General features: G+C 44.0%; 1 protein-coding gene across 1 annotated transcript in view; it reads left to right on the plus strand.

The window, feature by feature from the left end:
- The window catches only part of csmd1b (CUB and Sushi multiple domains 1b), a 2043836-nt gene that overhangs the window by 1497160 nt on the left and 528294 nt on the right, over positions 1 to 18382 (plus strand). Inside the window, exon 20 of the mRNA XM_078213588.1 lies at positions 8937 to 9125. Within this exon, the coding sequence (XP_078069714.1) occupies positions 8937 to 9125 (189 nt within the window). The remainder of the gene's footprint in view (positions 1 to 8936; positions 9126 to 18382) is intronic.

The following is an 18382-nucleotide window of genomic DNA, read 5'->3' on the forward strand; positions in this document are numbered from 1 at the left end:
ACAAACTCCGCACTGACAGTGACCCAAGCCGGGAATCGAACCCAGGTCCCTAGCGCTATGAGGCAGCAGTGCTAACCACTACGCCACTGTGCCGTCTTCACCAAGGATCAACCTCCAGGGTTTCACCCTCTTTTTCTGATGTTCCTCTGTCCTGGATTGCCAGAGCATTCAAGCTTCACTTCGACACGCTCTCTCAAATACCCAGCTGTGCTAACCAAACACCAGTGCTTCCCAGGCCCGCAATAAGGAGTCACCAACCTTCTGATCACCTTAGATCTCCGGTTTCTTGCAAACCCACATCACCTAACGTCTGCAACTTTGCCTTTTAACTTGGAATATCTCTCTGTAGCTCTTTCGGGTAGGAATATCTCTCTGTACCTCACTCTCATTTCACTTAACAGGACCTTTTCCAGATTCTTCATCTTTTCCTTTGACTAGAGGCTCTTCTTGGCAATTGCTTCTGTCCCTCTCCCTGGTTTCAGGATTTTTCGGTCCTTTAATTTGGGGCCTGCTCTCTGCAGTCTTCTTTCATGCCTGCTTGTTCCAGCAGTTTCTGTGGATTGGTGTTTCCTTCCAGGTCAGCTTGCTCGAACTAAACTCAAACTGCTTTTACTGACCCTTTGGTTGCTAGATAACAGCCCATTTTTAAAATACCCTGTGTTTGTTTTAGAGTTGTAAAAACACTTGAAAAATATTTAAAAGTAAAACTAAAACTGAAGTTCTTTTTCTGAACACACAATACGGAAATACAATTTAAACTTAAAACTATACCTTATTCCTAACATGCGCAAATATAAACATAAATTACTTAAAACTATATCTATTTCCTGAGATGATGAAAACTACAGTTCTTGGCAGCCCTCAGGACTTTCATGCATGCGTTGGCCAGGAACTGGCCACATATCTGCAGTTAGTCATTTTTCCATTCTTCAGGCTAGGAAGCTGCCCTGTGTGGAAGATAATGAAGGAAAGAAGTGAAACTGCATGTCAGATGACCTGAACCGGAGTACCACAAGGAGTGAGGTGTCCCAGGCATAGGACACGGGGAGGAGCCATGGAGAAATTCCCAAGAAAAGAAGATGGATTCAAATCAGGGAATGGAACAGATAGTGGTTCCAGAAGAAAATCCCAGGTGGGACAAAGACAGGAGTTGAAAGGGATTACTGAAGGAAGTCCCAGGTAAGGGAAAGGGACTGGAATCAGAAACATATCCTGTTAAGTAAAGTTCAAAGTAGGGAGCAGAGAAACAGGCTCCAAATTAAAGATGAAGTTGCACGGAGCAGACTTGAAACAAAATAGGCTCAGGAGAAGCTCAGGCGAACTGAGAAGGTAGATTGCTCTGTGCTGTAGGCTGGAGGGGCAAAGGTACCCCTTTGGATCACTAATGTTTTGCTTGGCATGATTGGAGATATGAAATTGTGTTTGGTAGGTGAAGTTTGAATGTACACAGAGATATAAGGGAAAAGAATCTCATAAGGTGAGATTGAAATCCTGGAGGTGGATCCAGGTTAAACCTGTCCGAATGGGAATGATGTTTGAAGAGAATTCCAAGGGGAGATCTTTGAATGTGGAGATTAGAAAAACTCAAAAGAATGCAACGTTTCAGTGAGACTGATTGGCTCATCGTGTGGCAGGCACCTGGGTGAGTTATTGAGGAATCCATGGAATCTGCGAGGGTTACATCTGTTATTTACTTTGGAGTGTGGTGTGGCTGACCATAATTTGCCTGTTAATTAACACGTGCCTTATACTTACCCTGAATGTTCGAGAATAAGATAAATATCAGTAGAAATTTTACAGCTGTGTCATGGTGGGGTATAACATGGGAAGTCATTCAAAAGTCCATCGACTGTGGCAGGACCGATGTAAAATTCTGCCCATTGTTTTATCTTTCCTAATTTATATCTGAATGTCAAGATATAGCTGAGTGAAGGAAAAGTGAATATTTGAATTATATTATTGTGTTTGTATTGATATCTTTCGAACCTTTTTGTCTGGTATAATAATCGTTAATTTTCCTTGTTTAATAACTATTATATTATTCGTGTTAAAAAGTTCATCAACAGACTCCTGCAAATTTGTTCAGTGACTTTCCTCCACGGCTTCTAAAGGAAAATTAAACTTGAGACAGAATTTTCCATCTGCACATGCCTAAAGGCCAGAAATTTCCGCCTGAGGTCAACAGATCTTGAAATGGTCTGCCAAATTTTCTGCCCTGCCCACTATGATTTCCACGATGGGCGGGACAGGAAATTTCCAGTCATGATTTATGAAGCCAAGTCTCATTCTGGGCTCTGATCTGTTCAGTACTAACATCAGCTGGGTTTGCAACAATTAGCTTTAATTACTATTAATTGAGGTTAACTGTTCCTGAACTCTCATGCTTGGTTACATCATTCAAACATTGTGAACAGAACAGTTTTTACCACAAATTTTTGTTATCTGTAACTGCCCTGAGATAAATTGATCAAAGTTGCAGCACAGTATTTAAAATAATTAAATTAAGCCGACATATTTCTACCACAACCACATAGCAGGTTATTCTTTGAGTGAAGCATACCATGGTGACAATTTGCACAAGTAATCATCATTGGGTCGTGTCAAAGTTTGCTGTGATGGTCATTTCATATTGGATAATACCTGTATAAATGAACAAGTAACACCTTGTTTCAATGGCAGTACGTTTGTCTGAGCCAAATAGTTGTGATTTCAAACTGCATTCCAGGACCTGAGCACGAAACTTTGGTTCACTCTGAAGTGTAGTACTGACTGTCTATAGTAGGAGGTGTCACCTGCCTGCTAAAATGGACGTGGAAGGTTTGATAGTGCTCAGGAAAGCTCAGATGTCCCATTTTTCATTGAATGGAGCTGGACAAGACAAAAATTGGAGAAAAAACAAATTACTGAGTTTCTGTCCGAGTGATGAGCCTTGCCATTTTCAAACAGATTGACATTTGGATGCCCAGCAAAAATATTTGGGAGCCTAATATAAATAGCACAGTGGACTGGAATGACATGGTGACCCAGTGATCAGCACTGCTGTCTCTCAGTGCCAGAGACCCAGGTTCAATTCTGGCCTCGGGTCACTGTCTGTGTGGAGTTTGCACTTTCTCCCCGTGTCTGCATGGGTTTCCTCCGGGTGCTCCGCTTTCCTCCCACAGTCCAAAGAGGTGCGGGTTAGGTTGAATGGCCATGCTAAATTAACCCGAGTGTCGGGGATTAGCAGGGTAAATATGCGGGATTACGGGAATAGGGCCTGGGTGGGATTATGGTCGGTACAGACTCTATGGGCTGAATGGCCTCTTTCTGTACTGTAGGGATTCTATGAATGATAAGTTCATATTGAATGAAAAATCAAGGATTGTGGGCTTGTGAATTTCTGTGTTTGTTGCAAGTGAGGAAGTGTCTGATCAGAAATTTACCCCTTAGTCTTTTCACAGCATCTGCATTTACTTACTATAACTCAATGTTACAGGATAATTGTAAATGGGTCGATATTTCAAATAATAAAACATTGCATACAATAGGGGACTTGGGTGAGCAAATATTTGAGATTTTCGACGTATTCAGGAAACAATCTAGTTGATTAATGTTTCCAACCTTTTTCATATGTACAATATGTTACCAATAAGCACATTATTGCAATTCAGTCACATCACACAGCTGTATATTATTTAACATGGTCACATTTTGAACCATGTTTTTTTTTTCTTGAGCTTGGGTAAATTTGAAATATATTTGTAATTCCCTGATTTAATATTACTTTGATTTTTTTTTCTCTCTCCGGTGAGTCTCCTGTCACGAAGGCTCATTGCTCATCTCATCCTGTGCATTTCTCTGCTCGGAGGTGGGCTTGATCTTGTTATATGAGAGTGGAAAAACAAATTGCCAGGATTACGTGACAGTTCCTAGGGAAGTGGGTGTTAGCGGGTTGAGTGATGCGATTAAAATTTGACGACTTTGCAGCAAATACTGCTGAAAGTTGGAGTAATTTATTTATTTTGACATGGATTGAGTTTTTAGTTGCGGGGGGGGGTGGTGGCAAGGGGAGAATGAAAGGGCCTGCTGACTCAAGCTCTCAGCAACAGAGTTCACATCTCTGACAAAAAGTCCCTGGTCTAATTTCTGCATCTGCTGAGACCCGGCCATCACTTTTACCCTTCACAGGAAAGGGGCAACTGGTGTAAGTTGTTCAAAAGTGTTCAGTGTAGGCTCCAGCTTCACACCCCTGCAATCCATTCTTTCATGTGGCCCCCCTCTTCAAGCTGGCTCCCTCCCCCCACTAATAATGAGAGCAGCATCCTCCTCGAAATTGTTCAGCCCCAGGATGTTGTGTGTGTGTCCTCAGCACCCCCCCCCCCACCCCCCCCCCCACCCCCCCCCCCACTCCCCCCCCCCCACTCCGCCCCCCCCACTCCCCCCCCCACTCCCCCCGCCCCTCCCCCTCCCCCCACTCCCCCGCCCCTCCCCCTCCCCCCCCCCCCCCCCCCCACTCCCCTATCCCAGTCTGAGTCTCTCCCTCCTGCTATGCACAAACTTGACCTGCATGAAGACATAAACCTTTTAGAATGTGGTGAGAAGAGATGGAGGAGAGGTTAGAAAACATGCATGCCTGTCTATTGCATGTGCTGAGCCCTCCCTAGCCAGGGCTAAGGCTGAAATGCAGGTGATGTTAAAGTGCCCTTGAGACTATCATTGTCGAGGTGTCCCCTGCTAAAATTCTGAGAGATCCCAGGGCAGTGCAACCCTTTGAGTGGATGATGCCAGCATGAAAGTGAGAGACTGGAGAGCGAGATTGACTTATCCTGGCGGTGTTGATGAAATCATTCATCCTCTTCCTGCACTGGATGGCAATTGTAGTGGACTCTATTGACGACCACCTCCAGGGAATCATTAATAAACCCAGGGCAGCTGTCTTCTTTGATGCAGCTGTCCAGAGCTGTCTCCTTCACAAAGCTGGGCTGGAGAGAATTAATACGTGTGTTGGTGTGGTGTTTAAATGTGGCACCCAGGACCTTTGAGCCCATTAGCTAATAGCAGAGCAGACTCAACAGTTCACAACCTGCCATGCAACTTGGGAGGGATACTTAGCTATGCATGATTAATGAGCTTCTGAGCATGAAATTGGGCACAATTTCCCACCATTTTCCTGGAAACAGGAAACATGCCATGGAAACCAATCGCCATGGCACTCAGTTTCAAAAACAGAACATTTTGGCCTGACTGTTTCCCATGTTTGAGGGGACATAGACAGAGGATTGAATACAAATTGTTGAGGATAAAAGTCAGGAGGAAATTTATTACACCGAGGGTTGCGAGCCTGTGGGATGTATTATGAGAGATTGTGACAATGTTAATTCTGCAGAATAGATTAGGTAGGCAGTTGGAAAGGAGTGGAATTAAAGGATAAGAGTAGGGACATGGCATTAGAACTAGAACTCATGTGAATGATAACTAGCAACATGAACGGGTTGAGCAAAGCCGCCCATTACTGAATTGTAATTTCGATATAATTTTAAATAATTCTGCCTGTCATTGCCAGATTTTAGATTGAAGTCGAGACAATCATAGGTTACAAACAGTGAGGAAAATTGAAGCAGCAGATGGCTGAGAAATACAGTCAAGGACACCCTGGGAATCAGAATGATTAGGGCCAGTGGTGGAATATGATGTTGCCAGAAACAGAGCACAGCAGAATGGGATTGGGTCGGGGTAAAGAATAGAGCGTAAGTTTGGCAAACCTGCAAAATCAGTGATGAGGTTGATTTGGTAAGCCTTGTTTTGAAGTGTTTCACATTTAGTGTTCGATTGTCTGAGGTATTAATGGTATACTGCATTCAGGAGCATTGTCAATGACCTGGATTATCCATTTTGTTCATTAACACTTGCAATATATTAATCATAACCAAAATTTAACTAGGTATTAATTTCCAAATGCCAACATTTTCATGTTTCAATAAAAATAAATGAAATCAAAGACCATTCTTTCATGTAATCAATATATACTTTCAGGGAAGAGGTGGAGTCCGTTATTTTCGGTGTGTTTTGCTTCCTTAGTCTGCTATACACAGATAGTGTCTCGAAACCAGCAACTTTGGGACCAATGTTGCGCAGGATTTCAAATATTGCTGGAATTCAAGTTAGGTGGTTCAGATTTACCCAGCTCAGGTGGGGTCAAGGGTTGCTCAGAGTCTGGGAATAGAGGTGTGCAATGGTGAAGGGGATAACTAGTTAGATATCACACCACACTGGTTTCCTCTGGGTGCTCCGGTTTCTCCCCTCAGTCGAAAGACGTGCTGGTTAGGTGTATCAGTCATGCTAAATTCTCCCTTAGGCATAGAAGTGTGGTGACTCAGGGATTTTCATAGTAACTTCATTGCTGTGTTAATATAAGCCTACGTGTGACAGAAATAAACTTCTAAAAGTACCCAGTTTTCTTTCAACTCCAGCTTTTGGACAGCCAGATTTGAGATACTGCACTGTACAATTTCTAGAACAAAGAAAATTACAGCACAGGAACAGGCCCTTCGGCCCTCCAAGCCTGCATCGACCATGCTGCCTGACTTAACTAAAACCCCATACACTTCCGGGGACCATATCCCTCTATTCCCATCTCATTCATGTACTTGTCAAGACGCCCCTTAAAAGTCACTATCGTATCCGCTTCCACTACCTCCCTCGGCAACGAGTTCCAGGCACCCACCACTCTCTGTGTAAAAAATCTGCCTCGTACATCTCGTTTAAAACTTGCCCCTCGCACCTTAAACCTATACCCCCTCGTAATTGACTCTTCCACCCTGGGAAAAAGCTTCTGAAAATCCACTCTGTCCATGCCTCTCATAATCTTGTAGACTTCTATCAGGTCTCCCCTCACCTCCGTCGCTCCAGTGAGAACAAAGGACAGATGTCGAAGTTCTCTAATTTATTGCAGAAGGCCTTGGCATCCATGCATCAGCGCTAGCGTTAAAGGAAGTCCCAGTATCACTGTAGCATATTTGATCAAACTATAACGACATTAGGGCACTGCATATTCCCACTACAAAATTTCAGAAAAATCCTGGCGCTCACTTCAAATGCATGTATGTTTTCTACTTCAATGTGCAGTGTTAAGCATAGAGGTAAACTAAGTTAACTAGCAAAACAGTTAACACAACAAAGGGTTTTGATTTTCTGCATTTTGTTGTCTTACCTATAGTCACACTGAAATAGCTGGTACACCTGTCCTTTGGTCAGGAACTAATGTTGGGGTCAAATAGGTGTCACTGTATGTCCCCGAATGGGCCAATTAGTGGCCAGAGGGTAGCCTTGATATCCAAAGGACAACAGATATACTCTCAAATCTAGAGGGCCAAAAAGAGGTCCTCCAGCTCGGAATCTGATGAAGCCTGCCATTCAGATGTGAGGGAAAGAGAAGGTTTCTTATTTTACAGGCAGCCAATGTCCAACTTCTTAAACTTTTAAATAAAATGAAATCAGCAGCTGGACCAACATGGGAAGCCTGAAGCTTTGTCCTGACAAGCAAAGAAGGCCTCGAAGTCTGCCAACTAGAACTTCCAGTTGGCCTCGGATGTTAGGCCTGAATAGGCCATAGCTTTGTTAGCTACCTGCCACTTGATGCTGGAGAGCCCTGGTGAAGCCCACCCTGGATTGTGGCAAACCAACACACTGGCGGGCGGAATGAATTTTTATGTCTGTCCACCTCGGTGTTGCCCCCATATGGGCAAAAGATTTTGTTCCAGGATTGTGTGAAAATTATCCCATTGTGATGAAGTCTCTCTAGTTGCCTCAATATTATTCAGGTACTTTCACACCCACATGACATTGCATTGTGCACAACATACAAAACCAAAGCCAGTGCAATAAAATTGGCATATAAAATTTATCTTGACGCAAAAGCATATTCCAATGCTCATCCATTGATACTTCTGAGGTTGTTCCCTCCTGAAGCAACTTAGGGGATCTTACAAAAACATTCTAACTGCCGAATGAGCATGAAACCAGGTGAGTTTCGGATCTGTATGTCGGGTGAATTTGTAAATGCAATCTTGCGTCTCTTTGTTGAAATAATAATGCACAATCTTTTTCCCATCATAGAGGGAGGCAGAGGGCCTAAGCTCCCCAGAAAGCCTGTTGTTCATACCAAAGGGTGCAATTGTGCATGTGCAACAGAACAGAGATCTGTCAGGCACCACCAGCCCCCCCGACCACTCGCTGCCCAAACTCCCCTCCCCCTGTCCTGGCTGATCACTGCCCAAACCCCTCTCCCCCGGCCCAGCCGATCACCGCCTAAACCCCTTTCCCCCGGTTGAGCCAATCACTGCCCAAATCCCCCCCAACTGATCCTCGCTGCAGAGTGCACAGCTTTCCCCCACCCACCCAGCCAACCTCCATTGCAGAGTGCGCAGCTTCTACCTCACCTTCCCTCAGTCCCTGCCCCTACCATGGACCTACCCTTCCCCTGAGGAGCCACACCCTCTGGCTCTAGCCCCTTGGCACTTCCTGGTGTCTGGTGGGCAGTGCCAGTCTGGCACTACCCAAGGAGCACTGCCTCCTCTGCCCTGACTACCTGGGAGGGGGGCGGGGGGGCAAACTGGCCTCCAGTCCCACCAACAAGGCCATCATGTCAGCTTCCCTTTGATGGGGACCATAGGTGATCCTCATCAGTGAGGCCCGTTACCGGCAAGGCCGCTAAGGCAAGTGAACCTGGATGATAGCATCCCAGGCTCGCCATCCACGCCCGGTAAGATTGGGAGAGGCCAGAAATCGGGCGCGAACCCAATTTATGGTGTCTCACCAGCTCGCCCCACCCATCGGCCGGCGGGACAAGAAGGTAAGTTCACCCTCTGAATGGATAACACTCAGAAGTAATGAAATACCTATTATTAGTGTTTGATTCATTCAATTACTTTCCACCATTCTGATTATGTGTTTTGAAGGTATTACCTTGGAATTAGATTCTTGCCTGGACCCAGGAATCCCCGTAAATGGGCGGCGACATGGAAACAACTTTTCTATTGGGTCAACTGTGACCTTTAGCTGTTGCCCAGGGTACACGTTAAGTGAGGATGAGCCCCTAAGATGTGAAGATAACCGCCAATGGAATCATGCTTTACCAAGCTGTGAAGGTAGGCACCTATTTCTCCTATGTGCCTACAAAAATATTTTTATTTCAAAATGATCATCTCGCAAGATAAAAGGGGAATTTGTGCTTTGGAAACTTGGTAACCTGAGAACAAGACACTTAGTAATCACTCATTTCGTGCAGTTGTTCATCAAAGTTTGTTTTTCTCGTGGAACCATTAATATTGTACAGACATTTGAAAATAAATATGGGTAGAATGAAGAGTAGGAATGGAAAGAAATGAAAACCAGAGCGGGCAGATTTATTACTGGGTAATCTAAGGATTTGAGAAAGAATATGAACATCTATGTCTTATTTTTGAAATTAATGCTTAAATTTTCTTTGGTGAACTGATATAATTTTCAAGGTCTGAGAATTTAGAGCTAAGGGTTTTATAGCGTTAAAAGGAGTTAGGAACTGAGCCTGTTCATTATTTTTAAAAATATATTATTAATTATCAGTCAGGAATGAAATTGACTGTATAATGTGAGGACATTAAATGTGGTATTCTACTCATTCAGAGGTAATTAGACATTGGTAACTGTTATTATGCTGAACCATGACCAACTTAAATCTTTGGATTAAAAAAAAATAATTATTTGTTCCACTTCTACTGAAGGCAGTTCGTGATTCCAGGCAGCAACTACCCTCTGATGTCTATCAATAGAAATGATACTTCATCTGTGACTTGGATAGGAAATAGCAGGCGACGGTCTGATTATTCGCAAGGAGTAAATTTATAGCTGAGCATAGCCAAGTTATCACGTTCTATCCGTAAACTCTTATTTCCAATAGGATCACTGAACAGTTACCAAGAATCCCATGCATGTTTTATTCAGCACATTGATATATAACTATGGGTTGCCACTGGCACCCTCATTATCACTGAGTTGGTGATTGCAAATTAAGTTAAAAATTAAACTCTTTCAGCAGGAAGGAACTTGTTTCTAAAGTGTTGCAGTGGTGTGTAAGACGATTGTGGAACGGTTTCATTTGATTTGCTTAGCATTTTTAATTTACGTTTTAATTAACGTGCCTTTATTTCAAACCAGTTGCTTCACAGTGCTTCATGATAAGTGGTAATGTGCATATATGTAGCCTGTGTAATACAGTAAAGCATTCCAGGTGGATTGTTCAACAAACTTTGACACTGAGACACAAAAGGAGATATTAAGACAGATGACAAAAGCTTGGTCATAAGGAATGCCTTGGACGAAGAGAGGGAGGGACAGAGGCTGAGAAGTGTAGAGAGGGAATTCTGGAGTGCAGCGCCTAGGCAACTTAAAACATGGTGATCATTTATAGAGCAATTAAAACTGTGGTTGTGCAAGAGACCAGAATTGGAGAAGAGCAGACATCTTGAAGGGTTGTTGGACTGGACGATATTCCATGAAGGAATTTGAAAACAAGGATGGCAGTTTTAAAACTGAGGCCTTGTCACACTGGGAATCAATGTAAATCAGTGAGCACAGGAATAAGAGAACAGGAATTGTTGCAAGTTAGGGGACAGAAAGCAGAATTTTGGATGAACACGAGAGTGGAAGATTTGACCTTCTTTGGTTCTGCCCAATCTAATCCATGTCTTCTTCACCCTGAGAACAAAATTTCTCAGCATACATCCTAGTTGATGTCTCAGTGTTGAAGGTTCATCATTAAATTGTGATGTCCATGTCAGTTGATCAAGATCATAAAAACCCAATCATTGCAGCCAAAAAAAAATCTGAAGTATTTATACTGAGAGAAACTAAATGTATTTGCATAATTCATTTCATGCAAAAAAGCCAAAATGTTTTCAGACTAAATGCTTATGTAATACAAAATGGATTATATCATTGATGCAACCATCTGCTCTTCCTGCTTTGTCTGAAGTCAGAGCAGCTGTTGTGACTTGGTAGTTATAATGTTTTTACTTTACAAATGGTCTGAACATCTGTGATTAACATGGTGCATCTTCAATACCCACGCTGGGCTTTTCATAAAAACATAGAAACCAGAAGCAGGAGTAGGCCATTCGGCCTTTTGAGCCTGCTCCACCATTCATTTTGATCATGGTTGATCATCAAATTGAATATCCTGATCCGTTCCCCCCCATATTCCTTGACCCCTTTAGCCCGAAGAGCTATATCTAATTTCTTCTTGAAATCACACAATGTTTTGGCCTCAACTATATTCTGTGGTAGTGAATTCCACACCTTCACCATCGTCTGGGTGAAGAAATGTCTCCTCATCTCAGTTCTAAATGGTTTACCCCTTATCCTCAAACTATGACCCTTAGTTCTGGACTCCCCCACCATTGGGAACATTCTTTCTGAATCTACCCTATCTAACTGTTAGAATTTTATAAGTTTCTATGAGATTCCCTCTCACCCTTATAAACTCCAGTGACTATGATCCCAACTGACTTAGTCTCTCATCATTATGACAGACCTGCCTTCCCAGGAATCAGCCGAGTAAACCTTTGCTGTATTCCCTCAATAGCAAGGATATCCTTCCTCAGATAAAGACTCCAAAACTGCACACAATTCTCCAGGTGTGGCCTCACCAACGCCCTATACAATTGCAACAAAACATCCCTATCCCTGTACTCAAATCCTCTTGCAACGAAGGCCAACATATCATTTGCCTTCTTTACTGTCTGCTGTACCTGTGCGCTTACTTTCAGAAACTGATGCACGAGGACTCCAAGGCCTCATTGAGTATCCACCTCTCTCAATTTACACCCATTCAAGTAGTAATCTCTCTTACTATTATTGCTACCAAAGTGGATAACCTCATATTTATCCACATTATGCTGCATCTGCCATGCACATACCCACAAACTCAGCCTGTCAAAATCATGCTGAAGCACGTCTGCATCCTCCTCACGGCTCACTCTCCCACCCAACATTGTATCATCTGCAAATCTGGAGATAATACTTTCTGTTCCCTCTTCCAAATCATGAAAATATAATGAGAACAGCTGGAGCCCTAACACAGATCTTTGCGGAACCCCACTAATCACTTTCTGCCAATCAGAAAAGACCAATTAATGCCTACACTTTGCTTCCCATCTGCTAACCTGCTTTCTATCCATCTCAGGACATTATCTGCCATCCCATGTACTTTAATGTTACATTGTAGTCTGTTATGTGAGACTTTGTCAAAAACCATCTGAAAGTCTAAATAAACCACATCCACTGGTTCTCCTTGGTCACCTCTACTAGTTACATCTTCCAAGAAGTCCAATAACTTCATCAAGCATGATTTCCCTTTTGTAAATCCATGTTGATTATACCACTGCCTCCCACATGCCGAGTTCTGAGATCCTTGATGACAGACTCTCGCCAACTTCCCCAGTACCGACGTTAGGCTCACTGGTCTATAGTTCCCTGTTTTCTCTCTACCTCCCTTTTTGAATAGCGGGCTTACATTAGCTACCCTGCAATTTGTAGGAACTATTCCAGGGTCCAAAGAATTTTGGAAAATTACCATCAATCGATCTACTATTTTCAGGGCCACTTCCTAAAGTACTTTGGGATTAACATTAGCAGAACCTGGATATTTATCCACTTTCAACCCCACCAATTTCCTCCAAACCATTTCTCTACTAATGCTGATTTCCTTCAGCTCCTCACTAAAACATGTTTCTCTCAGCACTTCCTCAGGGTTGCGTCCATGATATCCCATGCTGAATATAACTACATTCCCCCTGGGGGTGGGGGAGCAGGCAGCGGGGGGGAAGGGGGAGGGCGGTTTCCCGGTCTATTTAACAGTACCAGAAAGCTATCAAGGGACTTTAATATTCAAATTCATGTGGGAAACAGCAAAAACCAGTCGCATGGAGCTTAACAAATTTGGTTTAGAATTTTCACAACTTTTTGCTCACCGCAGTGTCCAGTTCACTGCATTAAGAAGGCCGAGTGTCATTTAAGCATGTTAAGAAAGTTAATAACCGGTGAGAAAAATGCCAGTCTGTACTGAGTTAGTGGATCCCTGCTGAAACTACTGTGTTATCCTCAGAAGTTCATATATGAGAGGGGGGAAAATCAGGTTGAGTTTTCACTCTTGTATCTCTTCACATTTTGGAAGGTGGACAACATTGTTAAGGTGCTGTTATGATCATATTGTACATTGTGGGAGTGGGGTCACAAGCAGATCAGATCAGGTAAGGGAGGGGGCAAGGTTCTTTTATTGAAGTATTTAGGGAACCCTTTTATCTTAACCAGAATTGGTAGCATTCAGTCTTTTTTGTGCCATCTCAAAATCAATTTGCCACTTGCCATAATGCCTAACGCTGGTTCTACAGCGCAAAAGGGTGGGATGAAGAAGAGGAGAGCAGTAGTGATAGGGGACTCGATGGTCAGAGGTACAGACCGGAGGTTCTGTGGTCGAGACAGAGACTCCCGCATGGTTTGTTGCCTCCCAGGTGCCAAGGTCAGCGATGTCTCTGATCGCGTGCACAGCGTTCTGGAGTGGGAAGGTGATCAGCCAGATGTCGTGGTACACGTCGGTACCAATGACATGGGAAGGAAAAGTGAGGAGGTCCTAAAGAGTGAGTACAAAGAGTTTGGAAGGAAGTTAGAAAGCAGGACCCCGAGGGTAGTAATCTCAGGATTGCTACCTGAGCCACATGCCAGTGAGGGCAGGAGTAGGATGCTTGGGCGGATGAACACGTGGCTGAGGAACTGGTGCAGGGGGCAGGGTTTCCAATTCTTGGATCATTGGGACCTTTTTTGGGGCAGGTGGGACCTGTACAAGAGAGACGGGTTACACCTAAACTACAAGGGGACCAATATACTTGCAGGGAGATTTGCTAGTGTTATTGGGGAGCGTTTAAACTAGATTTGCAGGGAGATGGGAACCAGAGTGCCAGAGCAGATAGTGGAGCAGGGGTAAAAAGACAGGTTAGTTCAAGCAAAATCACAAATGGAAGGGTAGAGTGTGGTGGAAATAATTTTTTGAGGTGTGTCTATTTCAATGCCAGGAGTATTGTGGGGAAGGCAGATGAGCTGAAGGCATGGACAGACACGTGGAAATATGGCATTATAGCCATTAGTGAAACTTGGCTACAGGAGGGGCAGGACTGGCAGCTCAATGTTCCAGGGTTCCAATGTTTCAGGCGGGATAGAGGCAGAGGGATAAAAGGTGGGGGGGGTGGTGGCATTGTTGGTCAGGGAAAATGTTACAGCGGTACTCAGGCAGGATAGATTAGGGAGCTTGTCTACAGAGGCCCTATGGGTGGAGCTGAGAAACAGGAAAGGTATGACCACATTAATGGGCTTGTATTATAGACCCCCAATAGTCAGCGAGAATTGGAGGAGCAAATCAGCGGAGAGATAGCTGACAACTGCAAGAAACACAAAGATAGTAGGGGATTTTAATTTTCCACATATAGATTGGGACTCGCATACTGTTAAAGGTTTAGACGGGGTAGAGTTTGTAAAATGTGTTCAGGAGAATTTTCTACATCAGTATATAGAGGTGCCAACTAGAGAGGATGCGATATTGGATCTCCTATTGGGAAATGAGTTAGGGCAGGTGATGGTTGTGAGTGTGAGGGAACACTTTGGATCCAGTGATAATAATGCCATTAGTTTCAACCTGATCATGGATAAGGATAGATCTGGTCCTCGGGTTGAAGTTCTGAACTGGAAAAAGGCCAAATTTGATGAAATGAGAAGGGATCTGGGAAGTGTGGATTGGCACAGGCTGTTCTCTGGTAAGGATGTAAATGGAAAGTGGGAGGCCTTCAAAGGAGAAATTTTGAGAGCGCAGAGTTTGTATGTTCCTGTCAGGATTAAAGGCAAAGTAAATAGGAATAAGGAACCTTGGTTCTCGAGGGAGATTGTAACACTGATTAAGAGGAAGGGAGAGTTGTATGAAATGTACAGGCAGCAAGGAACAGATCAGATGCTCGAGGAGTATAAAAAGTGCAAGAAGCTACTTAAGAGGGAAATCAGGAGGGCTAAAAGAAGACATGAGGTTGCTTTGGCAGACAGAGTGAAGGAAAATCCACAGAGCTTCTATAGGTATGTTAGGAGCAAAAGGATAGCGAGGGATAAAATTGGTCCTCTTGAAGACCAGAGTGGTAGACTGTGTATGGAACCAAAAGAGATGGGGGAGATACTAAATGGTTTTTTTGCATCTGTATTTACTGAGGAAACGGGCATGGAGTCTACGGAAATAGGGCAAACTGGTAGGGAGGCCATGGAACCTTTACAGATTAAAGGGGAGGAGGTGCTCACTGTCTTGAGGCAAATCAGAGTGGATAAATCCCCAGGACCGGACAGGGTATTCCCACGGACCTTGAGGGAAGCTAGTGTTGAACTTGCAGGGGCCCTGGCAGACATATTTAAAATGTCAGTATTCACGGGGGAGGTGCCGGATGATTGGAGGGTGGCTCATGTTGTTCCGTTGTTTAAAAAAGGTTCCAAAGGAAATCCGGGAAATTATCGGCCAGTAAGTTTGACGTCGGTGGTGGGCAAGTTATTGGAAGGTGTGATAAGGGATAGGATCTACAAATATTTGGATAGACAGGGACTTATTAGGGAGAGTCAACATGGCTTTGTGCGTGGTAGGTCATGTTTGACCAATCTATTAGAGTTTTTCGAGGAGGTTACCAGGAAAGTGGATGAAGAGAAGGCGGTGGATGTTGTCTACCTGGATTTCAGCAAGGCCTTTGACAAGGTCCCTCATGGGAGGTTAGTTAGGAAGGTTCAGTCGCTGGGTATACATGGGCAGGTAGTAAATTGGATTAGACACTGGCTCAATGGAAGAAGCCAGAGAGTGGTTGTGGAGGATTGCTTCTCTGAGTGGAGGCCTGTGACTAGTGGTGTGCCGCAGGGATCGGTGTTGGGTCCATTGTTGTTTGTCATCTATATCAATGATCTGGATGATAATGTGGTAAATTGGATCAGCATGTTTGCTGATGATACAAAGATCGGAGGTGTAGTGGACAGTGAGGAAGGTTTTCAAAGCTTGCAGAGGGATTTGGGCCAACTAGAAAAATGGGCTGAAAAATGGCAAATGGAATTTAACGCAGACAAGTGTGAGATATTGCACTTTGGAAGGACAAACCAAAGAAGAACGTACAGGGTAAATGGTAGGACTCTGAAGAGTGCAGTTGAACAGAGGGATCTGGGAATACAGGTACAGAATTCCCTAAAAGTGACGTCACAGGTGGATAGGGTCGTAAAGAGTGCCTTTGGTACATTGGCCTTTATAAATCGGAGTATCGAGTATAAAAGTTGGAGTGTTATGGTAAGGTTATATAAGGCATTGGTGAGGCCGAATTTGGAGTATTGTGTACAGTTTTGGTCACCTAGTTACAGGAAGGATGTAAATAAGATTGAAAGAGTGCAGAGAAGGTTCACAAGGATGTTGCCGGGACTTGAGAAGCTGAGTTACAGAGAGAGATTGAATAGGTTGGGACTTTATTCCCTGGAGCGTAGAAGATTGAGGGGAGATTTGATAGAGGTGTATAAGATTTTGATGGGTATAGATAGAGTCGATGCAAGCAGGCTTTTTCCGCTGAGGCTAGGGGAGAAAAAAACCAGAGGGCATGGGTTAAGGGTGAAAGGAGAAAAGTTTAAAGGGAATATTAGGGGGGGTTTCTTCACGCAGAGAGTGGTGGGAGTGTGGAATGAGCTGCCGGATAAAGTGGTAAATGCGGGGTCACTTTTAACATTTAAGAAAAACTTTGACGGGTTCATGGATGAGAGGTGTGTGGAGGGATATGGTCCAAGTGCAGGTCAGTGGGACTAGACATAAAATGGTTCGGCACAGACAAGAAGGGCCAAAAGGCCTGTTTCTGAGCTGTAATTTTCTATGGTTCTATGGATCTGGGACCTTCTTATTAATAATTCAGCACCCATTGTAGTTGAATGGCTAAAAACATCACTGAGCAGAAATATCCCATTTTTTTGTGGAGTGGCACAGCAGGGAATTAAAACAGGATGGAAGCCGCCGGCCCAAGGAATGGCCTTCTCCACCATATTATTCGGCGCACATTGAGAAATTGGTAAGGGCTAGGCCCCACAATATCATGTTGACTGTGATTGATCTTGCCCCACCAGCAACTGAGGGCATCCTGATATTAAAAATTAAAATTGAAATCCCCCTTCTCAGAACACCTGCCCCAATGCAAACCCTCCATGGAATAACCCTCACCATGGAATTCTCTTCCCCACCACAGAGTCCACCCCACAGACATGGAACAACTCGTCGCCTGACAGTGCCTGGGCACTTTCCCATGGCATTGTCCCAACATTACCAGTCTACTGCCCAGACATGACCTTTTCCCCCCTCGCTGGGCTGTACTCACCTATGCACTTCTGGTGGGTTCTGCTTGCCAGGTGCACATCATGGGGGCTTGTCGTGATTCATGTCAGCATGGGGACAATTTAATAGACAATCAAACGTGGAGGCACGATCAGGTGTGACGGTCTGATGATGATATTTAAACATATGCAAATGGGGATCCTGATGCTCAATGTCAGGATACCTGTTATGTCTTTGGTGGGGGGCAGGGATAATTGCAAAGGAAAATTTCATCAGTGTAAAGGCTTTTTTGGGACTCATGCGTGATTGTCCATCCTGCCCCTGTAAATGGGAATGGAAAATCACCCCCCCCCCCCCAATCGCCAATATCTAAGTTCAAGACTGAAGAATAATCATTTGGGTCAAGACTGGAAGGCAGTTGGCCCCTATGGATTTGCATGCTAGCAAGGAGTGAATACTTTCAGTGAAGGAAAGGGGAAGAAGTGTAAATTGGTGAAACATTAAAAATTATTGAAAGATAAGATTCCTGACCAGGGTAAACGTTGAGAGGATGTTTCCTCTTGTAGAGGAATCTAGAAATAGGGGACAATTTCACTGAGTTAGGATGACTCGGGAATCCTTTGAAAATGATGGGTGGGTTGCTGACCCCATCTCTAGAAGTCTAGGCTGTCATGTGTTTGGGAATCCCTTTTAAAGGGTGCTCGCTGGTTCCTGTCAAAAGCCTGCATCCAGCAGTCCTGACATGTTTCCATTGCAAAGATAGGCAGGTTCTAACATCCGCAATATTCATAGATTCGGGCCAGGTTTGAGAGTCACATTTTAGGGTCATTCAGAGGAATCGTGGACCCTGGTCTGCAAGAGGAAACCTTTTTAAAATTAAAGTTCAAAAGGTCTTCCTAATGCCCCTCTGCCAAGCTCTTTGCTTTCACTCACCCATGTGGCTCCTCAAGTCCCCTATGCCAATCTCTGCCTTTCCACCCACCCACCTGAAGTCAAGCTCTT

The sequence above is a fragment of the Mustelus asterias genome, chromosome 5 (genome assembly GCF_964213995.1).
Source record: "Mustelus asterias chromosome 5, sMusAst1.hap1.1, whole genome shotgun sequence".
NCBI classification, from domain to species: Eukaryota; Metazoa; Chordata; class Chondrichthyes; order Carcharhiniformes; family Triakidae; genus Mustelus; species Mustelus asterias.